Raw genomic sequence first — 27,515 nt, 5'->3', positions numbered from 1 at the left:
TCACCTGACTGTCAGAAAGACACAAATATCCGCGTTGATATAAAATAGTAAAAAAAAAATGTTAAGCAGCTACCAACCTAGCAATTCGGAAGAAAGTGGGACGCTTCAAATGTACCACCAGGGTAAAACCATCAAGCGCAGTTCGTTTCTGCATTGTTCTGCGCCTTGCAACGCCGACTAGTGTAGAGGCGGATGATTGTTTTTCCCGCAGTGACGTTTTTCGTGTATTTTCGCAGTTTGTTCCGACCGGAGGGTTCCAAACCTTGCGAAAAAGAGACACGGGGTCTCCTGGTTTTCGTTGCTAGTTGGCAGTTCATTAAAGCAGATGATTACACAGTTGATGAGTCTTCGTACCTGGGTTCTCAAGTCTTGGTTGCTTTTAAGGTTAAAAAAAAAAACAGTAGATACCATAGATTTCCACCAACAGGGGGTTCCCTAGTCTAGACTGAAGTTTGAGAAGTCAGAAATTTTGCTTATTCAATTGGACAGCACAGTTGAGATAAGCACACAGGCTCGTTTAAATGGCATACCTTTTGTAATCCAGTGAAGTTGGCAGTAAAGCAATCCTGTTCGCTTGATTCTGGGGGAGGGGGGACAGGGGGTACTTCTGCTTCCAGCATCATCTTAAAATATAATTAGTCAAGTGAGAATGTTACAGCCCTAGGTCTATAAGCCTGCATGTGGACAATATCAGCTGAAAAGTAAAATGTGAGCACTGGTTGCCTGAGTTTTAAGTTATGTTATCCATTGAGGGTGAACAAAATGGAGGCAGCAACAGAGTTTTCCAAGAAAAGACGAATTTAATTTAAGTACAACAAACAAGTTCAGCAAAGATTGTACATTTGAAAAAAAAGAAAATAACACGGTATCCATTACTTCATTGAAAATGAACAGAAACCCAAGAGTGCTTTCAGGTCATTATTTAAAACTAAAAAAAAAAAAATGTAATTGAGGGAGAGCTCCTACCCCCATGGGGTGGAGGACACATCCAGCCATTCTACCACATTTTCTCCCAGTGTTCCAATGATCACATTACTGTTGTTCAAAAACCCCTGGATGAAAATCTTTCATATTTACAAATCACACATATGCACAGCGAGTTACAACCCCTAACTTCAGACAAGTTCCTTCGTTTCCAACCTTTATTTTCTGTCTTTTGCCATCGCGTGGCACACCGAGAATGCAACTGTTATCGTAAAATATTCAACATACTCAACGACCAACGAGGAATTGGTATAAAAAACGTAGATCCAGCCAGGTTCTTCCCCCACCGTTTTGATATGTGGAAACCTTTGCCTGTCTCACCTGAGCTTGTTATGGGAATGACATCACAAAGGGCCTTGATTGACAGAACACAGGAAATTCTCATCATTCATGTTCCTGTTCTATTAGTGTCCACAGGCGCATACGGAATCCTGCTGAACTCACAATGACCATAGAGTACACACAAACAGTAGGACACATCTGTCTGACCATTGAGTTCCAGAGAAGCATTTATATACAAAGAGACATACACATTAAAAAAGATGAGATTAAATATAATAATTATTTAAAAAATAATATGGCACAGTTTAGATTTACAGAAAGAAATAAAGATCTTGATTAAAGTGAAAAGTAATAAATTTTATGTATATTTTAATGTTTAACAAACATGGAAATGATAAATATAGGGGCCTTTGGTAAGCCCAGCGAAAGATCACATCCTCCCACCCCCTACCTGTGGCCAAATCATTAATGAAGACCACGAGGAAGAGGAGGTGGAGAAAAGGAACAAACACATTATTCACACAGTCTCAACAGGATGGGGGAGGGGGGGGGCTGCAGGATGGTAGAGGCAAAGGGGGGGTCAGCGAGCTATCAGACTGTAAGGCTACAGGAAGTCCAGTCTCCTGTTGATGACATCACGGACAGAACAAGAGAAACTGAAAAAAGAACAAGGAGAGAAAGGATAATGTTACACTTCGGTACACCGAATGAACGCGCTATACACAGAGAAAAGGGCACTGCTGTCCGCTGCGTAAAGCCCGTCCCCTCCGCCCCTCACTGCGCTCTGCCCGAAGGGTCAAATCAGTACACAGTATTCCGGCAAAACCAACAGAAATGGAAACGCATGTTTACATTCTGTCAAGAGACCCCCTCCCCCCCCACGTCAAAACGACCAAATGATGAGCCCGTTGCTGCAGTGCCTGATGGGATGCCAAACCCGGCCACCCATTGAGCCATTTTCACGGCAGAACATGGCGGTCAATCGTCCAGAACTGTGAGGGGGGCGGAGCTAGGAAACCCTGCCAACCGCGCAAAAGCACATCTGCTTCTGCTGAAAGGGCAAAAGCTAAACAACCCAAGCGCTTTTCTCCTACACTGGAGAGCGCAAGCCAGGTGATAATCACCATGCGCGCGCGTACTGGAGCGTGCGCGTATGAGAACAGGCGTGTGTGTGTGTGTGTGTGTGAGAGAGAGAGCGGGTGTGTGTGTGTGTTTATTAATGTTCACCTCGGGCTTGGGCCTCTGTCTTCCAGCTCAAGAGCTCCGGTCCTCAAAGATGGTGATTTCCACCTGAGGGGGAAGGAGTTAAGGAAGGTTTCCGGAAAACACCGCAATCCACCCCGGAGCCGCTCTGCTCCCTATCCCACAATGCACTCTGGGTTCAGCGCTGAACCACATGCCGAAAGAACGAGGGGGCAGGGCCGAGCGGGACAGGGGCGGGGCGGGGCCGGCGGGACAGGGGCGGGGCGGGCAGGACTGGTGGCGGGGCCGGGCGGGACAGGGGGCGGGGGCGGGCAGGACAGGGGGCGGGGCGGGCAGGACAGGGGGCGGGGCGGCAGGACAGGGGCGGGGGCGGGCGGGCGGTATAGGGGCGGGGCGGGCGGGATAGGGGGCGGGGGCCGGTGGGACAGGGGGCGGGGGCGGGCGGGACAGGGGGCGGGCAGGGCCGGGCGGGGGCGGGCAGGGAGAAAGGATACGACTCGCAGGCCTCTCTCGAGGGGGTCGGTGAGCAGCAGGCCGCGGGGGGCGTACACCTTGTCGTTCTGCTCCTGGATGTACCTTCCGATCTTCTTCAGGACCTGCCGGGACAAGGGCGGCGGAGGTATCAGAGAGCGTAGCGCTGGTACCAGAGACGGACAGTCGAGTCGGCGACTCATACTGGAGCCGCACTCGAGGTGCACATAAACAGTCTTCAGACTCAAAGTCTCAGCTTGTCCTTGAATGACTAGAGTTTTGACACCACTATATGGGACAACGTTTACACTATCTCACCTGTACAGAGTCATATACGTTAAGTTCTTACCAAGGTTGCTTCTTCTTACGAAGGAAAATACGATGTTGAACTTGAAAGCATTTTTCCCCTTCGTTTTGCAAGGTAGCACTATGCTTTAAAGGTACAATACACTTCCAGTTTCTATAAACCCTCATTTATTACTAAATATGATACCATAGGCAGTAAAATTTCAAGAAATAGCCATATTGTCATTTAGGCTGAACTATTCTGGAAACTTGATTCAAGACTCGTGTCCAAAGACTTGAGACTTGGCTCGGACTAACCCCCCTCAGGGACTTGGGACTTGACTTGGACTCTAGCTCAAAGCCTTCAGACTGGACTCAGACTTGCATTTGATGACTTGCGAACATCTCTAGCTGGCATACCCTGCCGTTTAGCGCACTTGAGTGCACTTATGATGGCTATAAACGCATTGAGGAAAATGGAATACTTCCCCATTCAATTCTGAGGAGGACTTCGGTCGAGTAGGAGACGTCAGTTCCTCGTGTAGCCGCTCCCTGAGCGAGCAGACATCTCGCTCGACTGAAAACGCGTCTGTGGCTTGACTGAAGCTTTCTGGGTTACAGTTTATTTGGTGTATTTATATGTGGCCATGTTTTGCACCGCAGTTCTCTGTGTGGGCAGCAGTGCAGTACAACGGTTAAGGAACTGGCCGTGTAAACCAAAGGCTGCAGGCTTGATTCCCAGGTAGTAACCTGTCGTTGTACCCTTGAGCAAGATACTTAACCTGCTGTGCTTCAGTATATATCCAGCCATATGAATGGAGACTATGTACAAAAAAAAATGCAAAGCTGTGCAAGTTGCTCTGGGTAAGCGCATTAGCTAAATGCCTGTGATGCAATATAACGATGTAACCTTGGCTCATAAAAACCCTGCTGCATTTTTAGCTGCGACCACAGCTCTATCTGTCGGTCGGTTGGTCCACAAAAGTGTCCCACCTCATAGCAGCCACAGTTTTTGCCTCAGGAGGCTGAAATTTGGCATGGACGTTGGTCACGACTGAAGGTAGAGCTGAGTAACTTTCAGGCCGATTGACCAAGAGGGGGCGTGGCGATCGGTGCGGCCTATTACAAAAAGGCACATAACTCCCGAATGGATTCACAGATTAGCACAAGATTTTGTGGAAAGGCTGGTCATGAGCCAAAGAAGAGGTCACGTGTTTGTGTGAGGGTGTGTGCATGGATGCACGCACACACGGATGCATGCGCGTGTGCGGTCGCAGCTATTGCGGATTCGCACACATTTAAATTTTAAGATGCGGCTCCTAAGCAGACGCTGGGGTTTGGCGAGCGGGCGCGGGGCTCCACCTTCTCGTAGTGAGTCTCCATGCACAGGAACACGGTGTAGGCGGTCAGGCAGGCCAGGCACCCCTCCAGGTAGGACTTCCCGCCGAGCTTCTCCGCCTCGGCGTACAGCGAGTTCAGCGCGCGGATCGTCTCCTCAAACTGCTGCCTGTCGATCTGAAAGGCATTCGTATTCTCATTACTATTACTCTTTATTATTATTATTATTATTAAGAAGGAATGTTGCCAGATGCTCTTATCCAGGGAAAGATATTTATGGTAAAATACGCTGAATTCCGACCTCAAAAGAATCAAGAGTTTGGATGCTATACTAGCAATATGAGGTTAATATGTAATCAGCAGAAGTCAGTAAGTCAATTAAATTACAATGCATTCACAGAATTCTGGGAGTATAAATGTTATTATAGTCTACAGGGAACTGCATTGAGAATGACACAACCACACGTTGTACCACTACAGTAGGACAGCTCATTTACAGGGTGAAGAGATGGAACCTTAAAGACCAGCCCACAGTCAGTCATTAATAAGCAGCCACTGCACAGTTCACGTGGCTCTTAGTGCTGCACACGTAGGCCCATCTGCCCAATAACACATCAGGGCTCCTGCAGCATGAGAAACTACAAAGAAGCGGATTGAAAATAGCAGCAAAAATTTCAACTTTTGAGATGTTGACTCGATTTAGTACAACAGAACAATATAAAGATACTGTGTAGCTAAAAGTACATTGTTTATCTTTGTAGATGCTACATTTTTCAGAAGATCCCATTAAGGCACAAGTTATCTTTTTGAAGGCTACAGAAATAACATAGCTGGATGTTGAAGATACTCAACACAAAGGAGACCCTGCCGAACGCCGAGACAGAGTTTGGAAAGTCGAGGCTGCCGATATGAGCCTAACAGATCCTCCTCCTCCAGGCCCGCAGAGGGAGACGTGGGCGCCGAGGATTCTGGGAATGCCTACGGAGGACACCTGAAGCTCCGGTCTGGCTGAGCCCCACGCCACACGCTTAAAAAAAAAAAAACGAAGAATCCGCTGCCGCGGCTGCGGGGGAGATTTACGTCCCTGCGCCCCTGGCAGAAAAGATCAAACCGCGGAGGAGAGAGGGAGCATCGGGCCGAGCCCAGCCTCGCACAGGCAGCCGCAGCTGGGCCGTCTGAAACCGCGCCAACATTCCCGGAGTGAAGCGTTTCTCAACAAATAAATCAAAAACCATCTTTTTTTTCTTAAAAAAAAGAAAGGAAAAAAAAGAAGAAAAAAACAGACAGCTAGCGCTGTGGGACCAGTGGGACCTGGAAAAATCAGGGCTGAACTTAAAAGCGCGGAGGAGACGCAAGCAAGCAGGGCTCAAACGAGCCGTGAAACCTCAGGTCGGTAACAAAAAAACAAAAAAACCACAACGAAAACCGAAGCAATTTAGTGCCTTTCACAGATCTCTCAGACCACCGCCAGCGCGTTAGACACATGCTGAGCAAGTCCATATGCAACAGCACAGGTCCCTGGGGGAATGAGTCAATGAATAAGGTCAACACTAGGACTGGCACTTAGGCCACACCCACAAGCATCCCACGAGGCTTTGCCTAGGCATGCTTTAAGCCTGATTTATACTTTGTCGCAAGACCATTGGTGCGTTCCTCCTAGTTCCTTTCCTTGCACCCTTTCTGAGTATGGAAGGCCGAACGGGCCAAAAATATGTGAAACTGACGTCTGGAATCACGCGTTGTCAACATTCCAATCGCTTATTTTACTCGTTCTTTGTCTCATAGGTCCAATTGAGGTGCGCCATCTTTGAGGACATTCCAATTAGTTAAATGCTCCTTCGAGGAGCTAGGAGGCTTCTTGAGCAAGGAAACACAAGTGCATCCTTTGTGGAAGTATTTTTTGGAACGCACGACGCATAATGGTCGACCTATGTATCCTCTCCCCATCTGCCACGTCTTCAGTCGACATGGCTTCAAACTGACACTTGAAAGATCGAGGACTCTCCAATTGCCTTATACATGTTTCCTCAATTCCTCCCCACGTCCATTCCTTGTGCCCTCCAATGGGTGGAGCTAGGAGCAAGGAAAGGATGCTAGGAGATTTAATGAGCGAATGGAATGAGCTTCCGTTGACAATGCTGACAAATGTTTGACCCGTTAGCCCTTCCGTATGAGGAAATGAGACAAAGAAAGGAGACACAATAAGCGGTTGGAATGCACCCCATTCTGAACCAGTCTCGCGTGACAAAAAAGGAAAGTGTCGCACTACATTTCGCGTTTATACATTAGCGAAAGCCGGAGGGGATGTCTCTACGGTAACAAGACACCAAACTGCTAATGTTTAGCAGCATTTGTGAAAACATGGTGGCGTCCGGTGAAATTATTGAGAAATAGAGGAGAAAGAACTTTGAAATCTTCTTTTGTTTTTAAAAAAAAAAAACAACGTGAATGGGAAACATGGTCCATCAGTCATAAAACACAAGGGAAGAACAGGGTGAATGTCCTGGCCTAGTTAAGCAGATGTGTTACATTCTGGAAGACAGGCATTTCGACCATTTTAGGACATTGCCTAACCGGTTCAATGACTTGAATATCTGCATCCATCGCTACATCGTACATACAATTTTTCATTATTATTTCCGGGAAAAATCTAAATAATGAAGCGAAGGGGGGAAAAAAATGGTATCCATGACAATGCATTTCGGTGTTCCATCTGGCTGTCTGCGACATGAAATTCTAGAGGTGTAGGACACTGAGAAAAAGAATTGTGCAGCACTTTTTCAGTTGAAAATACAACCTTTTTGTTGTACGACACTTGCAGAAAGGGTCCTGGTGACAAAGTATGAATCAGGCTATGGATTACCCGGTTCTCCAGCTCGGACGGGAACTTTGTCTGGAACTGGCAAATGGTGCCACTGGAGTAGTCCCTCTGGACGAAGACTTTGGCAGCGATGGCTGCTTGCTGCCGCAGGTCCTGCAGACTGTGGGTCTGGAGAGAGAAGCACATGAGGTCAGCTAGCCACGCCCCAGTCTCCGCCCACCGGCCCCAGTCCATTATACTGAGAACCAGAACCACACTGAGAACTAAAAAAACATCATCCATCACACTGAGGACTACACCTACACCCCCCCCCCCCCCCATCACACTGAGAACCACAACTAGAACTACAGCGACTACATTATGGAAAAGGCTCCAAATGAAAGTCCTCTCTGATTGAAATTGTAACTATATAAATGACCTAAAATCATGCATGATGCCCCCTAAAGTGACATTTTTATACAGTGTACTGTTCCAGTGACCAAAATACACTGAATCAACCAATAGCTTTTTATTTTCATTTCACCCCATTCTGGAAACAAACTGTACTATAGTACAGCCTCAGGGCTAGGCCACACACACCCAGCAGTGCAGCAGTATGCGTACTTCTCCAGTATACTCCCCTGCAAGCCAGTGACACCCGACGAGCCAAAAGCCTTGTACTACAGGGGAGGTGGAGGAGACGCAATTTCTGCTGACCGCAGCTGCTGGGTGACAGGCAAGGAAGGTGCTTATGAAGCTGAAATTCCAGGACACCAGACTGACACTACCCTCATCCAGCATGAAGCAATATGGGATCCATTTTGTTTTAGTAGCCTCATTTTTACTTATAATTCTGCATGCCACTAGTCCTTTAACCTGGAAAGTGGGAGTGTTGCACTATAATAATAATAATAATAATAATAATAATAATAATAATAATAGATATTTGTATAAGGACTCTCTCAAACCTTGGGTCATGTAACATTGCATAGATAGAAGAAGACAGAATCACAAAAGCTAACAAATGTGCTATTTACAGATAGGTATAGGGACATGACCTATATTGCAGACTGTTTTATAAGTACATATATGATTTAATAAATTATAATGCAAATTAAATGCACATCCTTTACCGGAGGCAGGGGCACACAGATGTTTGATTCAATATCATTAGTACTGTAATAGGATATATGTACCATTTTACAAGCGACAGGCCACATATTATTACAATTCCCAGCTTACAACAAAATCATTAATAAATTAAGAGGCGCCTATTTTTGTCAGATTAGAAGATCATTGCCAGAGAAATTGGGAATTGGGTGAATGTTGGATGTGAAAACACACATAAAACAGCCAAATGGCTAAAAACACAAACGCACACGCAGAAGCCGGCCCAAGTTCCCACAAACAAGAGAAATTAGACTTTTTGACGAGATTTCACTGCATTCCAGCAAAATTCCTGAACACATTAACACCAGTCTTTGAAACTAGCATTGAAGAACACGAAGCTATTTGTACACAAATTAAAGCACTGCCTTCCGTAGCGTTCTCGTGACCCTGGTTTTAAAAGCCTTGTACTTCATTGGACGTCTTTTGGGAGAAACCAAGTTAGATGTGACGGTAGTTTGAAAAACATTAATTTGACGTCTTAAGAGAGCACATGCAATACATTTGCTCAAAATTACTTACATCTTCATGGCTTGCATAGCCATTTCTGAATAAATTTGGCTTAAGGGGGTTAATAATCTCTCTAAACATAAAAAGCACCTACGATAATTACGAAAAATTGACAGTTTGTTAAAATCCAGGGATTGCAATCGGAAAACTAGCATACACAGTGATCCCCCAGAATCGAATTTTAGAACCACAGACTTGCATTTTAATAGTGGTTAGCTGGCTCATTCACCCAGTTTCAGTTTACCAACACATTTGTCGCAGCAAGCCAATTAGCTGTCTTCATCCCGTTTGAGCCACAACTCATACTGATTTCAAAGCATAACAAATCCATTGGGGATCCACAAGTAAATATATCATTACTTAGTCTAGGCTACTACCAATCCAGATGAATAAGAGATTGATGAATCAGAGCTAGCTACAAAGACATTTCATCGACCTATATAAACCAATATAAGCATTTTAACGTATCGAATTTGTACGCTTAGAAAAAATTGTCAATGAAATGACAAAATGTACAAAAGTTCGCTTGCTAGATAACTTTCGCTTGCTAAATAAATATCGATAAGTTACACCACCCCGTAGAAAGCTTGTCTGATTCCCGATAACGTTGCGAGGACACCTGAGCAAACTGTGACATTATTTCAGAACACGATCACAACTAAAGCTACCAACTATAATAAAAGCTTGTTTAAACCTAAAAGTAGTCAACCTTTTTTGATGGGGGATTATTTAATGTTATGTTTACGATGTAGCGTCTTGTATTACCTCCGCCATGTTGAAGTCCCTTCCTGCTTCCGTCTTGGACAGTGCACCACGCATTGGGAGTCCCTCTGAAACTACGACAATTATGAAGTTGTTCCACACAACATAATGCGCACTGTCACGCTGAATTGGCATGGCATTGTGTTGAAAGAAAGCGTAGCGCCAATAAATGAACTGTGCAAGTTCAAAAACCATACCGTGATGACACACTAAAATACTTTCCCCGGAATTTAGTTACTCATCCAACGTCTTCATGCATATTGCAGAAACAAGGTGAGTTCATACAAAGAATTCGAGGTTGATTCACCCAAATCACCCTCTGCAGTGCAGCTGAGTTTGTCCGGGTGTAAATATATGCATAATTTCCGTTAGGGATGCGTAGCATTATTCGGGGATAGGCTTCACTTCAGAGAAGATGTAGGCCGTGGCTGACCAGCAGTGCACGTGAATGAGAAATCCAAATGGCCCTTTTTAGTGCCCCCTGGGGTCAACATCTTTCCAACAAAAGGGACTGAAATGCAAATACCAGCAAAAGTAAATAAGTATATTCACGTGGCCACGATGGTTCCTGCCAGTGACCTCCGAGTCTTCTCAAATTACATTTGTCTAAAAGACACGTTTCGCTAAGATCTGCTCCATCAGTCTCGTACCCTGGGGCTGGTCAGGGCTCGTAATCTTTTTACCTCACCAAAAACTGTGTGCAAGATCATATTTTTATGTGCATCATTTGAATGCATTTTTAATGGCTGTTTTAATATTTTTTCTGCTTCATTCACTAGTCCTTTTGATAGTTTATATCTCACTTCGCTCACAATGTCTGTCTATGCGACAGTGACTACAAGGTTGACGGTTCGAATCCCCGGTGGAGCACTGTGGTACCCTTTCAGCATTGGCTGAATTGCTTTAGAGACATATTTTAAAAGGTATAATACATAAATACTCAGCTACATAATCGCATGGTGTAAATACATCAAGCTGCATACATAGAGAGTGTGTGAAATGTTAGGTGCATCTGTATCTCTGGATAACAGCAGGTGTGTAATAAATGACTAACTCAGCTGTTGGCTTAGTCAGCGGGGGCCATAGATACCGTGGCACACGGGTCTGCGATGTTCCCATAGCTGGTCCATCTGACAGGGCATTGGAAGGAGAGCGGATCACAGCCAGAACAGGAACATGTGGGGATCCATCTGGACACCACGCACTGAGCTGAGAGATGGAGCATAATGCTGCCGCTCTCAGTGGTACGCTGTGCAGTATCTCATTTTTTTGGCAGCTTGTTTTTTTGTTTGTTTTTTTTTTTTTGTTAATGTATCGACCCATCAACTCAGCTTCATGAGTTCGCCCTCTGCCCTCCTGTGAACGGAACATGGCTTTACTTAAGCACTTCTGTGGTCCTTTTTTTCCATTCCGCATGCTTCTCCCAAGACAACAGGGAGAGTCAGCTGCCAAGCAGAGATCGCCATGGAATTTCATGTTTCAACCACCCTTTCCCCTCCATGTAAGAACTTCATTAAGAACCTGAAACGGAAGAGCCTGGATCACATTATAATGGCGGATATCTCTCTGACACATGGGATGCGTGCCAAATGCTTATTTTTTTTACCTCCTTGCTTCCTTTCCTAGTATGGAAGGCCAAACGGGTCAAATAATATGTGAAACTGACATGCGGAATCACGCGTTGTCAACGTGCATGCATTATTTTATTCATCCCTTGTCTCCGAGGTCCTTGACTGACCTAGAAATCGATCGAGGTGCGTCATCTTTGAGGACATTCCAACCCGTTAAATTCTCCTTCAAGGAGCTAGGAGGCTCCCGAAGAATTCTTCAACAAGGCAACACGAGTGCATCCTTTGCGAAAGTATTTATTCGGAATGCGTAACGTGTAATGATTGACCTGTGGATCCACCTTTCCACATCTGCCACGTCTGTCAACGAGCAAGAACGCAAGGATGTCCCAATTGCCTTATACACATTTCCTTGATTCCTCTGTCATTGCGTCCTTTCATTGCTTCCTTTCCTTGCATCCTTCAATGGGTGGAGCTAGGGGCAAGGAAAAGAAGCAAGGAGATAAGATAAACAAATGGAACGTGCCGATGTCGACGATGATTCCAGACGTTAATTTCACATATTTTTGGCCCGTTTGGCCTCTCATACTAGGAAAGGAGACTAGGAAGGCAGAAGAAATAAGTGGTAGGAACACACCCTTGGAATGTGGGGCGATGACATAATGAGGGTGGGGCACTGATGCCAGGGGTGAGGGGGCTTACACACCAAGTGGGTGGGGTTGAGATATCAGGAGCTAAGTGGTACACTGTGAGCATCATGCTCATCTTAAATATTCAGGCACAAAGTAAAACATTAAACTCAAGCACAACTTTTTTTTTTAATTTTGTTCACACTGCCACCATTGGAAAGTGTTTGATGAACAGTGTCTAGACTGCAGGCATTCCCACTTCAGCCAAACACCAAGATTTCTGGCCTTCGTTTTGGTCTGAGATTCCAGCATATGGCAAGCAACAAACAATGTGGTGTAAATGGCTCCCTCCTCCTCTCCCTCATTTCATGTTCCAAAGGCCGCCGGATCACTGCTGGGAAGGGCAACAGGAAAGAAGAAAGATAGAGAAAGCTGTGTATGAAATGTGACTAGAAGTGTTATTCTAGGAATCATCAGTGCCAGCTTCAGCCAAAGCATCTGGGTTTCGCGCTAAAGTCTGTGAACGCTTGGGAATCCCAAACCTGCCTGCACAATAAACTCATTTTAAGGCGTGTCGCTTCTAGCCATAAACAAATGAATATCAAACACGGTCACATAGAAAACCACTTCAAAAACTCAACTCAAACACCCACTGTCTTCAGAGAGCAAGTCCTGGCAAACATTTAAAGAGGTGTATCATGTACCCCTAATTGTTTAGTCTTTTATTCTTTTTAGCTGTTTAATTTCCTGTGCAGAATGCCTTCTATCTGTTTTTTTTTTTTTTTTGCTTTTTTCAGTGCTTTAGCTGAGTCCTATGATTGTACCCTAAAACCGACACCCAGGGACACTGCTATTGGGGTGAAAGGTGGTGATGATTCTAGGGGCCCACAGCTTGGGGTGGGGCAGTTAAAAATTCAATTTGTTTTATTAAAAATGCGGCACCCGGAGCAATATTCTTTCAGAGGGCTCAGAATTCCTAGATAAGCCCCTGCCTACACCACCCCGCCCTCACCCAGCTACCAATGCATAGCAGGTGCAACAAGTCCTCCAGGGGGCCCAAACGTCAGGCCCTTTAATTCCCTCAGAGGGCCCCAACATTCTTTTTGCGGACCCCTGCTCCACCTTCACTACTCCAGTGTTCATTTCTCTACTGAGTTGTGGGGAAATCGTCCTGAAAACCTGAACTAGCGACTCACCAAGATGGATTGTATTACATGCTACCATTATGACTCAGGTTTACTGACTTGTCTCAGGTAACAAAATGTAAGCAGACCCATCAAAACTTTTGCCCAAACCTCAGATTGGTCAGATTTTCTAGGGGCAAGCAGTCATCGGATTGACTCGAAATTTCAGCATACCGGAGAGAACAACTACAGCTTTCAAACTAATGAAGCCATTTTGGATTGCAATCACATTTATACAGACAATTCTCAGCACTGGTGCCCAGAGGGGGATAACTCTGCTACTGGCAGACAGGTACCCTTATAATCCACGCTATGGTTTTTTATGAATACAACATTGTGTTGTATATATAAAAATGTTCCTTTCAATATTGAAGAGGCTTTCATGGGATTTCCTCAACAATAACGCGGCAATTTTGCCGTAGCCTTGACAATAGAACAAATATTGTACAAAGATTTTCCTAGATTTTTTTTTCATTGGAAGGTTTTGAATTCCTAGAACTTAGAGGGTTACCTCTGTGTCTACCTCCAAGCACCCTGTGACGTATGTTTAATCAACAGCATCCCTGCACGCACTCTGCTCAGGTGACGAAAATACCCACACTCCTCATTACCCACTCTGTTTTTCTGCGTCGTAATCTCGCGCTTCAGAAGGAACACCCTGGATCGGCATTAATATTAACGTCTTGCGCAAATCACATCGAACGGAAATATGTTTATTCTCCTCCAAACCACCACAATTCAGAACCTTCAAAATTCAAAACATGTCCGCTGGCCGCGCACAACATCCAAGTACTTGTGGAATGCACTGGACTCTGGTACTGTTTTTTTTTTTTTTTTTTTTTTTGGTTGGACTCAGAAAGGGCGCTGTTTTTTTTTTTTTTTTTTTGTTTTGTTTTTGTTTTTGTTTTTTTACATAGACACTGTAAATATGCAGTGTGCACTTTAACCTATTCCTTTGGATAGGTACCTTCACATGGTCAGTGAGCAGGTGAAATAGAATGTTCTGACAGCATCACCGAAAATGTGACTAATGTATATGCTGAGAGAATGTTGGGGGGGGCACCTTTATTGCTTTTTATTAGGCTGTGTATTAAAGTATTGTGTATTGACACAACCGTTTCTGTCTTTTAACGATTATTTTATCCTTGAGTAAATCAAACCAACGTTTCTGGCCATGGAAAGACGGCTGGCGTTACCGGGTGTCCAGGGAGAATGTTGAGATGTGGACTTGCGGTTTTGGCGAGCCGGGATAGCCCGCTATCCTGAGAGTTTGACGATTCCACGTGCCTTTGTCTCGTGCCTCTACACAATCCAGGTGACTTTCAATGATTTACGAGTTTGGCGCACAAATTAAGTAAATTAATCTGGCTATGTTCTGGGTAAAGTGGCCTTCATTCCCAGCACAGCGGGGGGACATATCCCAATATGAATTAAAAAAGAATATTGTTGAAATATGAATAAACCGTCAATAAATGCGCATTTCTTTTCCGCAGCTTTCCTTTGTCAGTATATTTTTTACGTTTGACACAATTTAAATATGCAATTCGAATTTTGGGTCTCGATTTATATGTCTTATTTGTACGTAGGCTAGCTCACACATTTTCTTACTTTCTTTCCTTTTTAGACGTAAGTCAAGTGTTCACATAATGTTGTAACCTTGGAAAACCTTCACCTTATTACCACCATAAAAGTATCAGACCTTCATCTGGCACTGTAGCCTGCATAGTGTGGAAATGCGTACAGAATGAATGGAATTATTTCAGACTCTTGCTCAAAGCGAATTTTCAAAAACAAACAAAAAAAAAGAGCAGAAGATTGAACGTTCGAATTAAGCTCTCAGATGTAGGAACTAAACCGAGTTTGCCATAAACATTGTGTATTGTTTTCGCGCAACAACAGAACTCATTTTCGTGTGTTTGATCACTTCTTTCAAGAGCTCATAATTTGTATGGTCATGAAAGCAGAGGCGAACCCGCAATTTCTTGGAAGATGTAGACAGGGAAGTCAAATTCATTATTTCAACCCCATTACATGATGTGGGCCTAAGGTCTGCCAAAACAATGTCAATAGTTACGCACAGAAAAAAAATCACCATATTTTATTAAAACATTATTAAAAACTTTATAAAATTATAAAATAGTTTGAAGAGGCAAGTGGACGAAGTTCTGTCTACCGATTGAGTAACTGATTGACATATGAGTACCAACATGCGAAGACGCTCTCTGATTGGCCGCAGCTTTCTTTCCTTCACGGAGTTGTTCGTGTGCGCGAGGCTGCAAGTTTATTGGAACCAGTGGACAGGGACCGCATCAGCGCGTGCAGACGGGCGTTCCGTGAAGAAGACAGGAGGAGCGAGCACTTCTACTCAGAAAGACGGCTGCAGGCTCAGCCCAGGGTACTGACACCGTCTCAACTAATATTTCTTCCCGTTCTCTGCGGTCTGCTCCAGTTTTTTAGGGCTTGCGTGCCTGGTGATCTCTCCCTCTGCAGAAATGGAGTTCTTTTGGACACTTGGCTCCCTGGCTCTGATTCTGGCCCTGGTCGAGGCGCGCGGTCAGGCTTCTGAATATGAGAACCCGGGCTGGAAAGTGGACGGGTACAACAGCGGGCGTGGCAGCGGCAGGTCCGCGGAGTGCGTGGACATCCCCGAGGACCTGAGGCTGTGCCACAACGTGGGCTACAGCCAGATGCTGCTGCCCAACCTGCTGGACCACGACAGCATGGCGGAGGTGCGGCTGCAGGCCAGCGGCTGGGTGCCCCTGGTGCTCAACAACTGCCACCCGGGCACCCAGGCGCTGCTGTGCTCGCTCTTCGCGCCCGTGTGCCTGGAGCGCGCCATGCCGCCCTGCCGCTGGCTGTGCGAGGCCGTGCGCGCCGGCTGCTCGCCCGTCTTGGAGAACTTCGGCATCGCCTGGCCTGACATGCTCAACTGCGACGCCTTCCCCCAGGACGACCTCTGCATCGTCAACACCACCCAAACCGCCTTCTCAGGTCAGGTCCTCCTCCTCCTCTACTCTCGCAGTCTCCATGATTAGGATGTGGTGAGATCTCTCTCGACCATTGCAGTACATTGTGTTCCTTTAGCGGGCTACTCTTATCCAGAAAGAGCGGCAAGGTTGGATTTTATTTGGGGAATTCATGTCTGTTCTCGGACCTCAGTGATTCTATTTCCACCCATGGAGAATGTCCCTCTGGCACACAGAGATCAGTTTCTTCTTTCTAAGATGCTCCACTGTAAACAGCAGTCGCGCACTCAGCAGACTATGTGAGATCATACCGTCAGCTCAGAATGTCTCTAAGTGTGCCAGTAGGTTGTGGACAGGTCTAGGTGTGCACTTGTGTCCCTTGAATTGATGTAGAAATTTGGCTGGCTCCTAAAGCCCTGTTAAACCAGCCAATCAACTGGCTGAGGCCAGCCAACCAGAGAGCAGAATCCTAAAGCATTAGGATCATTTAAGTTCGAAGTTGATATTGCTGAAATGTGGCAGTCTTTTAAAGACTGAAAATATGCGAGTTACGAAACTACAGCCTTTCAGCCCTTATGTCAGCGAGTTCTTTTTCTTCCCCCATGTGTAATGTCCGCACTGCTTCATTAGCTGCATCCAGCACACAGCCACTTCAGCATCCAAACAGGCTGACTCCACTGCTGAAGAATATCTGGCTTTAATACAGTATGAGAGCAGCAAGAGAAAGGCCAGAAAGGACAGTACATACTTTATTCACGGGGATAACTCAGAGGCAGTACAACTGCTGCATGTTAAGACATTTTACACACACATGCACATGCACATGCACAGAAACACACTCGCACATACACACACATGCACACACACACGTACATGCATGCACTCACACACATACTCACACATATACATACACACTTGCATGCACACACATATACAGTACCCACACACTGACATGCACACACACACACACACACACACACACACACACACAAAACATGCGCACACACATGCGCACACACACACAGAACACGGTGCAAGACAGTATCACATTCATCCCACTCGGAGCAATAAATAGTGTCAACCTGAATAAAGAATAATGTAATACATATAAATAATATGTGTAAATATGTGTTGAGAGTGATTACAGATGGTTCCATTATTTGGTGCATTCTGTAACTGAGCCGGATAAGTTCCTTCCTCTCTCCTGTCCCCGTGGGTAGAGTTCGGAGGGCACGCTGTCACCCTGTGTCCCTCAGTGTATCAGTCTGCCAGTCAGCCGCTTCTAATTGCCTGCAGCACATTTTTTTGGTTACTTTGAATCTGAAAGAGATTAATAGAGTTCTACCGAAAGGTGTCAGGTAGCAGAAACAAAATGTTTTTTTTTTCTTCTATCATGTATCGCAGGAGTATTTTAATAGGTCTTTTAAGTAGCTCTCCATGAAGAAAATCAGCAAGCCCCACTGTACGGCAGTACTGTGGTGCTGCCCCGTTACTGAACGGGCTGAAATGCCACAGTGTGCCACTGATCATGGATCAGCCAATCACAACAGCTCGAGCATGCATGACACGCCTCTTAATCAGATATATTTCTTTAACGGATCTCACTCCATTTTTCATCCAGGGCTGCAAAATTGCACATACGTCCTCGAAGAGATCATATCACAGGAAGCTGTCAGTGTTTACTATTTACAGTTGCTATTACTACTACTGCTACTACCGGTTACCACTACTTCTGTTACTACTGTTGCTACTTCTACTACAGTCGGTATTAATACACTGTCTACCCAGACATACATTATTGCATTACATGATTTATTTACATCGTGCTTACATTTTTCTTTACTACAACTTATTTACAGGGCAGGATATCCAATAGTCTGCTGACACAACTTCAGTGCCCTCGATGTCATATCAGTACTGTATTGCAGTGCGTTTTGGGAACTGCAGAAGTGTTCATGTTTGAGGATAATGTACACACAGCTGGATGAAACTGAGCAAAATTGGCTTGAAGTTGCATACACATGCCACGGTGTCAGTGCACTTGTTATCCAAAAAACATTTGGCACATTTCATCTTAAAAACGAAGTAGAGGTCTTACTAAATCTCACGTGTACACCACTGTCTTATGGAAATGAAGGTATCTGAGCCTGAAATAGAGCTGGGCTCAAACATTGAACCACTGTTTCCTCCTCCTTCTCCAGCAGGTCCCTCCCCTGTCTGTCCCTCGTGTGACACTGATCCCAAAATGGAGGTGATTCTGGAGCACATGTGTGCCAGCGAATTCGGTAGGTGTTTTCGGAATTCGGTCATGTCCTCTGTGGGGTTCATCCCTTTTGGAACACAGAAGTTTCCGTACTGAGGGAAATCCCCAGACTGAGGGCTTTGAGAATGTGGATTATGAAACATGCACATGTTTTGAGGTCAGTCAGACTTCTTAAAAAAAAAAAAACTTCACCCTTCCCCCCGTTCCTCTACCCCTCTGCCCACATGATGTGGGGGCACATTGGGGCTTTTGTAGTGTTTCTGAAACGATCCTCACTCAGATATTTGAAACAAATCTTTAAATGATATCAAACAGTCCTCAGGTACAAAAGTAAAAGGCTAGTGTACCGTAAGATGTGGTTTGGTTTCAGCATTCGCTATGTAGGGATTAGGGACATATGTATCGGAGACCCAGGTCGCACAATAACGTCATGATCTCCGCAGGTGAACGGAGAGGCTTTAGCGTAATCCAGCGAGAAAGATCAAGTGTTTTTGGACGGGGAGACTTCTGCTCGGTCAGTAGAATGCGATTGTTGGAGAACAGCTATCTGGTTTTAATTACGTAAGAATGCGCTAGGCTTAAGTCCGGCGAACGTTATAACATTTTCGGCTCCGTGTTCAGCTGCGCTGTTTTTGATGTGTCTGTTGGCTGTAGATTAAAAAAGCATACCTTTTATCCCGACAGGATTCAGGGGAAATGAGCCCTTCCCACTGTAATTCCATTACACACGACTTATATTTGTAATGTATAGGGAGTTTACAATCACGTAAGGGGAAATGTTGGCGTGGTTTAGAGGAAATATACAGTAACCATTAATCACAATAAAAACCAAAAGTGAAACGGTTGCCTTTGCCAAAAAAAACCTCAAAATACAGGAAACTAAATTGATCAGCCCTAACGCTAACGTCAGCCCGCTCACCGTCCAGGTGTGTCAGCACAGAGCTTTGACGACTGCCACAGCCCTGTGTATGTCTACTGCACTTCAGACAACATGCACTCACCGCTGGGCTGGTCGCTTACGATTCAAACCTTCTCTCAAAGCGTCTAATTCATACTCTTAGTGTAGGTGCTCTGTACAGTGTATTGGCAATTGTGGATATTAAAGCCAGAGGCAGTGGACTTTTATAAATCTTGCTTCATTCCAACATGCCAATGTGTCCTATTTGGGACTACATATCTTGTACTACTCTTTCAGCGAGCTTGTTCATAAACTGTGTTGTGTACATAGCATGCAATTTTTAAACTAGTGTAATTAATTGATAGACCCTGCATTACAGTGTATGTTACAGAACGTAGAGTGTATATTGCTGCAATCTCTTAACCATATGAATCTAATTTTCAACTCATAATTCCAGATCATATAGTGACCACATCATGACATCATAATCATCATCATAGCAGTCCTGTGGCTCAGTTGGTATAGTATTGCGCAATACAGAATTGTTCAAATTAAATAGGGAAATGAAAATGAAATCGAACCTGTGATCTTTCGGTTACAAGACCAGTTCCTTACTCCTTACACTGCCGCCCCATTGTTCTCCCTTTCATTTTAAAATAATGAAACAATTCAAACTTATACTCATATGGACAATTCATCATCATGAGAATTTGAGAATTTTGAGGTCTCATTGAAATTTTATGAAGTCATTAAAGCCATTAAAGTGTAAATATGCATGGGGTCTCAAAATGTCAGACAGAATGAGTGGTCTTGTGTCAGGATCCGTGGGATTTTAAATTGAGTTATATTTCCACAAATTGGCTTACTTTTTAATGGCATAGTAATGGCACATAGTGGCTATACCAAAATCAGGATTTGGTGAGCACATGGCAATTGTAGTTCAGCCGTGAACCTGTGAATTTCTTTTGAAATGGCGGATATACTGAGGTTCATAAATCTCTGTTTCATACTGGAGAGCTGCTCAAGGCAAACATATCCAGCAATTTAGTTCTATAAACAAGAACAATGTCAATTAATTACCTGGTGTTGCTGGCAACCGTGTTGCCATAAAACAAGACAATATCTGAACAGCTCCAACACACTGGTGAAAAGTGTACAATCACTCAAAATATTGGCCTAGTTTCTGTGTCAGAGACAAAGTCCAGTCTACACAAGTCAACGTGTAAAAAAATGCAAAACAAGCGCCAAATAAAATACTGCCTAAATGTTTTCTATGTTATTGAAGTACTTTAGCTAGTCACTAAACCCACATGAGCTGTGGCCAGGGTTCAGAGCAGGTTTGAAAACAGCGATAGATCTGTGTTGGCTGGCGAAATGAATTTTTAGATAAAAAATATCTAATCCTTACACATTGCACAACTTTATTGCACCTCATTATTTATTGTAAACTCTCTCTTTCTCTCTCTCTCTCTCCCTCTCCCCCCCTCTCTCTCTCTCACTCTTTCTCACTGTCTGTCTGTCTGTCTCTCCCTCTCTCTCTCTCTCTCTTTTTCTCTCTCTCTCGTTCTCTCTCCCTCTCCCCCCTCTCTCTGTCTCTCACTCTTTCTCACTGTCTGTCTGTCTCTCCCTCTCTCTCTCTCTCTCACTCTTTCTCACTGTCTGTCTCAGTCTGTCTGTCTCTCTCTCTCTCTCTCTCTCTCTCTCTCTGTCTCCCTATCTCTCTCCCCCTCTCTCTCTCTCTCTGTCTCCCTATCTCTCTTCCCCCCCTCTCTCTCTCTCTCTCACTGTCTGTCTGTCTCTCTCTCTCTCTCTGTCTCCCTATCTCTCTCCCCCCCCTCTCTCAATTCAATTCAATTCAATTCAATAAGCTTTATTGGCATGGTAAGGGTACACTTACATTGCCAAAGCATTCACTCACATGACAAATATAACAGACAGGCAATAACAATTTAACTACAATAAACAGAAAAATATAAAATCCAGACAATCCACAGAAATAAAATTCTACATCTAGAACATAACACATACAAAGTGTCAATTAACTATAATAATGTTACTTTTCTGGTGTCAATGTTACTCCCTGTCCCTCAGTTTGTGGCAAGTGGTAATGTATTGTGCTGCCAAATCTACACATTCCCTTCTTTCTCCCAAAAGGAATGGCAGCTTCTCTGTCTCTGAGTGCATCTCAAATTGTGGGCAGATTTTTTTCATTTTTAGGAAGAACAGTGACCTTGTCTCTCTGTATTTCTCACATTTTGTGAGGAAATGAAGCTCTGTCTCCACCTCTTCAGTGTCGCAAAGTGAGCACAACCTGTCCTCTCTGGGCAGCCAGGTCTGCCGGTGTCTACCTGTCTCGATAGCCAGGTTGTGTTCACTGAGTCTATATCTTGTCAATATTTTCCTTGTTTTTGAATCTTTCACTGTGGTCAGGTAATCTGCCACAGTGTACTCTCTTTTAGGGCCCGATAGCATTCTAATTTGCTTTGTGTTTTTGTTTGTGTGTCCCAATAGGTGATGTAATTTTCTTTATGTTTTGCTATAATTTGGTTGACTCTAATTGTTTGTATGTTGCTGTCTTGAGGCTGCTTTGTGTTAGTAGGGGTTAATGAACTAAGCTTCAAGACTAGCTGGCTGAGGGGACTCTTCTTTGGGCTCATCTCTTGGTATTTCAGGGCCTTGTAATGATAAGATAATCTCTCTCTCTCACTGTCTGTCTGTCTCTCTCTCTCTCTCTGTCTCCCTATCTCTCTCCCCCCCCCCCCCTCTCTCTCTCTCTCTCTCCCCAGCCATCAAAGCTGAGATCAGGGAGGTGAGGGGCGAGCCGTCGGACCGGCGGGTGATCCTGGAGAAGAGGCGGAGGCTGCTGAAGGGCAGCCTGAGGAAGAGGGAGGTGAGGAAGCTGGTCCCGCTCCTGCGGGGCGGAGCCGACTGCCCCTGCCCCGCGCTGGAGCGCCCGGGGGGCGGGGCCACCGCCTACCTGCTCACGGGCCACACGGCAGACGGGCGCCACCTGCTCACGGGCATCCACCGGTGGGACCGGGCCAGCCCCGCGTTCCGGAGGGCCATGCGGGCGTACCGGGCCAACAGGTGCCCCGTTCTGCACACGGTCTCCAAATGAACGTCGGCCCCGCGCCACCGCCACCGCCGCCGCTGTCTCGAGAACTCGCACGAAATCGTCTCTCTTCGTACGCTCATTCAGAGAAAATAAATACAGAAAAACTTAAAAAAAACAAGGTAGGTAAAGGTATAAACAAGCACGTTACACGGCGGCAGTGAATTTTTTGTCGTCTTCTTTTCGCCCCTCTTTGTTTGACGGGCCGTTCCGTGTCCGTTCTCAGTCGCACATTTTTTTTGATGGTTTCTGTAGCGAGGTGTTTTTGCTCGCTGGACTGGTCCCACCGAAACAGTCACTGGACAGACCTGCGATCAATGGAAATGTGCCTCTCCGAACCTAACTGCACAAAAGGATGCCCAAATGTCTCTTAACAGCACTTCAGCTTGTTAGCATGTTCCAAACCCATACCAAAAATAAAATATAAAAAATGTTTTTTTAAACTATTTCTCATATAAAATATACATATTTTACGAGTATATAAATAAACACAAAAACTTAAGCATGGATTGTATGAAAACCACATGAACATTGGCGCTGTTTCATGGTTAACAGTAATTATTATTATTCGATAACTATTAATGTATATGTTTTTTGTAAAAGTTTGTTTTGAACTATTGATATGGTTTTCGACACAATGGCTTACATTCCATCAAATTTTACTTGCAGTAAAACAAAATGCAGTAATTATGTTTTTCCCATGTAAATTGTTTCTCAGCAATGTTGATAGATAAACTTGCCTTTGTGAAGAAAACAAAACACTAACCGGCCAATAGCTCCTGAGGCAGAGAACCAGTGAACACCGGTGGCCTGTCAGTGCTGTTTTATCTTTCTTTTCTTTCTTCAGAGATCATTAATCATCCGTTACTCCATGCGTAACCAGTTTTCAGTTTCCTATGAAGTTCTGTCAAAAATCCGGGAAAACCCGTTTTTCTTCATGATACGTTCAGCTTTCATTTTACACTCACTGTTTTATACTGTTTTATTAGACACCTTTAGCTTCCACGAGCAGAAGCGTTAACAAATATTACAGAATGAAGAGCATTACATCTCTTTTCTCATAGCACACAGTATAGCATATTCACTAAGTGATTAATATCCATTTTTGACGGTCAGTGACCTCTGCCATTGATACCACTTATGCAGTGTATACCACAGGGCAGTGCGGGTGTCAGTTTTCATCGGATCATGGCACTAAACAAAATGAATCGGTGTGAGATTTGATTTGGCTGAAGCAGCAAGCTTTCAGTTTCATGTTTGAATTTTCTTTAACGTCCATGTTTTGGCTGGACTGTTTGAACAGTGTGAGTTTAAGTTGTATTGCATCACTGTGAAGCACTGTTGCCCATTAAATCTGCATCCGAGGGATTTGTGTGCTTACTTCTGTACTTTACTTCTCCGCCCCTCCACACACACACACACATACGCAAACACACACACACACACACACACACACACACAGCTACAGCCTCCATCATTACTGTTGCGCAGAAATCTGGTGTAAAGTACAAGTGTGCAAGTGGCATGTTTTTTTAGGAAGCTATGAATAAATCAGTTATCCAGCACACCATGTACCCTCCACCCCCCCACCCTCCACCCATACCCCTGTTTTCAGGGACTTTGAAGACTGCTCCAGTAAGAAGAGGTTTTGCTAAATCAAAACGCATTTCTTCCAGGTGAGCGGACACAGGCGTACCTGTGGTGGCCTGACGTTTCCCACACTGGTTATATTTCCCGGTGTTTCTTTTTATCCTGGAGGATTTCTATGGTGCTCAGTGTGTCTGCTGAAATGCACACTTCACTCTGACTCTACACCACAGCCATGCCTGAGGTCCAACTGAAAACACGCAATATCAATCACCAGTTAACCGCTGATGAAAAGCAGGGGTTTTATTCCAGACTCTCTCTCTCTCTTTACACAGAAGATTCTCATCAGTTAAGCAAAGTGCTTATTCATTATTTCCAGTCCTGTGTCCTTTTCTCCGGAGTGCACTTTTTCTAAATCAAATCAAATCAATTTTGTTTTATAGACCTTTTACCAGAAAACTGTCTGGTAAAGATGCTTTATAGAGTAGCAGACAAAGAGCAAAAACCAGGCCTGAATCCCCCAAGCATTTCAGAATATATTTTATGGTTAATATTGTTTGTCATCCCCTCAGCACAGCTGTTCAAGTTCAAAAGGACTTCTGCTCAGCTATATTTAAAAAGGCAGATAAAATGTTCCACATCTGCCTCTGCTGGTGTCAACTGGTATTACACCATTACCGCCACTGTGCAGAACTAAAATGGAATTAATATTGCATCCTCATTATATTGTCAAGGTGTATTCTAATCAAAGACCACAAACTGATGTTTAGATCATGTGTAAAGCATACTTACAATATATACAATATTCTTTATCTAAATTGTTTGCATTTCTGGGATATTTACATGTTATATGTCACACACAAAGAGAGAGCAGCTAATGCACTCAGTGCGTTGATTATATTTCTTAAACTCGCCAGAACCAATGAGTCACAACATCCTGTCTGACTGAGTTTTCTCTTTCTGTTCTTTAAACGTGTGTAACAGCTGATCATACAGTGTACCAGTGTATCAACACAGTAGCAATTCTCCCTTTGTTGTATTTGCACTAAATGTCCAATAGAGGGTGGAATCTCTCAGCAACAGTGATATGGCTATTCTGGGGCATACATACAGCATTCCCATAATGTACTTATTAACAATTTGTTTGCCATTTTGTTTGTTAATATCGGTCTAACACGCGTAAGGTGTGATCAAACAAGATCAAACATGGCTGTAAATTCCTCATCCCTGTTGAGAAAAATGTACACATTCTTCCTCTCTAATGACTGACCCATTTTGACATCAGATAACTACAGCAATTAAATATTTGTTTAGGAAATTGATTGCAGAATAAGTACCCTTCACAAGGGTATTTATTTGATTTACCGAGTTTTTTTTTTTTTTTTTTTGCAATGGAGGCCCTATTGAGAAGCGCAACAAGTAGTATAGAGTACACAGAGATGCTTAAAAAAACTATAATAAAAATGAAACATAAATTACACAGCACAGACAGTAAAATGGGTGTCAGGGTAGCTAAAACTCAATACGCGGGCAGTACTAAAAGCAATACCGCCTACTCTCATACATGCAGAATCCCCAGGTGTGAAACTGCTGTTATATTGTGTGAGAGGCAGGTTGATGTATCTGTACTCACTGGTGTGAGTCATGCATGCTCTCAAGAGGAATTAACCATGACCTTGATAATTACACTTAAGTGCATGGCCTTGTTCAAATATATTTCGCTATGAACATGAGGGACATGCACTTCACTTTACAGTTTATTACTCATTAGATTTGGCAGTAGTAAATGGTGTTTATCTTGTTTTGTTTGCAGGACTTTGTTCATTATTGCCAGCTTTGATGGTGCTACGGTGTCCAAATGACCATTCAGTTTAAGCAAGACTCAACATCAGGAGGTGATTCAGACTTAATGAATGTGAAAGTAATTACCGTGGCATTGGATTAATAAATACGGAAATTCTGCATGAAAACTGCGTCTATACACATTACTTCTTGTCCACGGACGTAACATGAGAGTGTATCATCTTTTTCACAAATATACGATCTTCGTTCACCGCTGAAACTCCTTTTAATTACAATCTTTACTCCTTGCTTAGATTGCATTTAAACTCACAATGAGGCCAGCGTAGATTTCAGCGCATGCTGCGTGACCCAGAAAATTCACGGCATGTTGGCTTATACTCCATAGGAAACAGCCCCCTTCCCCTTTCCACCACATACGTGATTAATCAGTCACAGCCTGTAAAAAAAGGACATTCTTTCATCTCAAACAAGAAAACTGTTTTACAAATAGGTCTTTATGTATCTCTTAAAGAGAAAATTGGGAATATATGTGTATTTTTATTAGCCATTTGGGCCTCTTTCATTTTCAGTTTTTACTGAAATGTTGCTCATTTTATTAGGTAACGTATAGTTTATTGTACCTTTATAGTAAATCCGATATTTTTGTCTCCCTGCATGGGTTCAGGACACCCCAGTCTACATGTTCCAACCATTTAAAAAAATACAGTATGAACCCTAAAAGTATTTCCATACTGATAAAATGACTGATTACTTTTTTTTAATTTTATTTTTTTAAAACATTTTTTTATATCCTATTCTAGTTATGGAATTACCAGCAAAACTCATTTTAGATATCTCAGCTGAGAAAACCCATACCATATCATAAGTGTCACGGCTGATGTTAAGTTCACAGTTGATGGCACCACAGTGACTGCCTCTCACTCTGCCAAGAGCTTGGGGGTGGTCCTGGATGACCAACTGGACCTCAAGGAGCACATCAAGCCAACATCACAGTCCTGCCGACATCAGAATAATTAGAATCTCCCCCTCACTACCCATCTTCCGTCGTGGCCTGAAGACTCATCTCTTCAGACTATACCTGGACTAACTACCACCACGCTGTATGTTTCACTCTAAATCCACCACCCCCCCCCCCCCCCCCCACCCCCCCCATCCCAGCACTTTTTGGTAATTTGTATTTGTCCTAATACTTATTAGTAGCTTATTCTGCTGCCTAATTGGCTTTGCAGAGGTTAGGTCAGAATAGTGTTCACTGTGTGAACTAAGCTGTGTTCTTGGCTAGAAATAGCTGTACAAAATAAGTATTGTATCTTATTGAACCTGTGTTCAGCAGTTGTCTATGGTGATGTCGACAAGGGTAGCTATTTCTCAAAGAAAAACTCACACTGGGCCCTCTCCCACTGCATGCCAAGCACACGCCCGGCCACAGCGCCTAGATGACGTTTTTTTGTTGCTGATAACAGTTTCCACTTTTATATACCGTTTTCACTTTTCTGGAAACGGTATAGAAGAATTCTACCGATTGAAATGAACGGGTATGAACATGCTAAAAAATGGTATCTGTCGTAAAATAACATTTTTCAAGAATCTAAAGTTTGAGGTGTGAATATGCTATCTAGGAAGCTAATGTTAGAATGTTTCACCGTTTGTCCATCCAGATGTCCCTATCACTGGCCACCTTTTGTCTCCTTTCCAATGCACTA

General features: G+C 44.0%; 2 protein-coding genes across 4 annotated transcripts; one reads left to right on the top strand and one right to left on the bottom strand.

Moving 5' to 3' along the window:
* Positions 1–780: 780 nt before the first annotated feature.
* Positions 781–9,961, bottom strand: LOC135240144 (golgin subfamily A member 7-like). Its single transcript, XM_064309451.1, has 6 exons — positions 9,806–9,961; positions 7,427–7,552; positions 4,588–4,740; positions 2,964–3,065; positions 2,494–2,556; positions 781–1,922 (listed from the first exon to the last, which is right to left on the bottom strand). The coding sequence occupies exons 1-5, from the start codon at positions 9,935–9,937 to the stop codon at positions 2,521–2,523; spliced, it is 549 nt and encodes a 182-aa protein (XP_064165521.1). The 5' UTR covers positions 9,938–9,961; the 3' UTR covers positions 781–1,922; positions 2,494–2,520.
* Positions 9,962–15,418: 5,457 nt separating this feature from the next.
* On the top strand, positions 15,419–23,790 carry LOC135239672 (secreted frizzled-related protein 1-like). Of its 3 annotated transcripts, XM_064308502.1 has the most exons (4): positions 15,419–15,578; positions 15,674–16,174; positions 18,351–18,434; positions 22,097–23,790. In XM_064308502.1, the coding sequence occupies exons 2-4, from the start codon at positions 15,676–15,678 to the stop codon at positions 22,426–22,428; spliced, it is 915 nt and encodes a 304-aa protein (XP_064164572.1). In that variant the 5' UTR covers positions 15,419–15,578; positions 15,674–15,675; the 3' UTR covers positions 22,429–23,790. The 3 variants fall into 3 exon arrangements, with proteins under 3 accessions (XP_064164572.1, XP_064164570.1, XP_064164573.1); XM_064308500.1 differs by having other exon boundaries at positions 15,421–16,174; XM_064308503.1 differs by having other exon boundaries at positions 15,426–16,174; positions 18,354–18,434.
* The last annotated feature ends 3,725 nt before the right edge of the window (positions 23,791–27,515 follow it).

This window comes from Anguilla rostrata, chromosome 14 (genome assembly GCF_018555375.3).
Source record: "Anguilla rostrata isolate EN2019 chromosome 14, ASM1855537v3, whole genome shotgun sequence".
In the NCBI taxonomy this organism is placed as follows: domain Eukaryota; kingdom Metazoa; phylum Chordata; class Actinopteri; order Anguilliformes; family Anguillidae; genus Anguilla; species Anguilla rostrata.
The sequence above is the reverse complement of the archived record's forward strand: the minus strand, read 5'-3'. Positions and strand labels throughout refer to the sequence as shown.

Bases quoted from the DNA above. Each gene is read 5' to 3' on its own strand.
- LOC135240144 (XM_064309451.1), bottom strand. From the start codon at position 9,937: ATGCCAATTCAGCGTGACAGTGCGCATTATGTTGTGTGGAACAACTTC. The intron at 4,741-7,426 runs GTAATCCATAGC...AATGCCTTTCAG, and splicing joins CGTCCGAGCTGGAGAACCGG to ATCGACAGGCAGCAGTTTGA. The intron at 2,557-2,963 runs GTATCCTTTCTC...CTTCCCCCTCAG, and splicing joins TCGAGAGAGGCCTGCGAGTC to GTGGAAATCACCATCTTTGA.
- LOC135239672 (XM_064308502.1), top strand. From the start codon at position 15,676: ATGGAGTTCTTTTGGACACTTGGCTCCCTGGCTCTGATTCTGGCCCTG. The intron at 16,175-18,350 runs GTCAGGTCCTCC...CTCCTTCTCCAG, and splicing joins CACCCAAACCGCCTTCTCAG to CAGGTCCCTCCCCTGTCTGT. The intron at 18,435-22,096 runs GTAGGTGTTTTC...CTCTCTCCCCAG, and splicing joins CATGTGTGCCAGCGAATTCG to CCATCAAAGCTGAGATCAGG.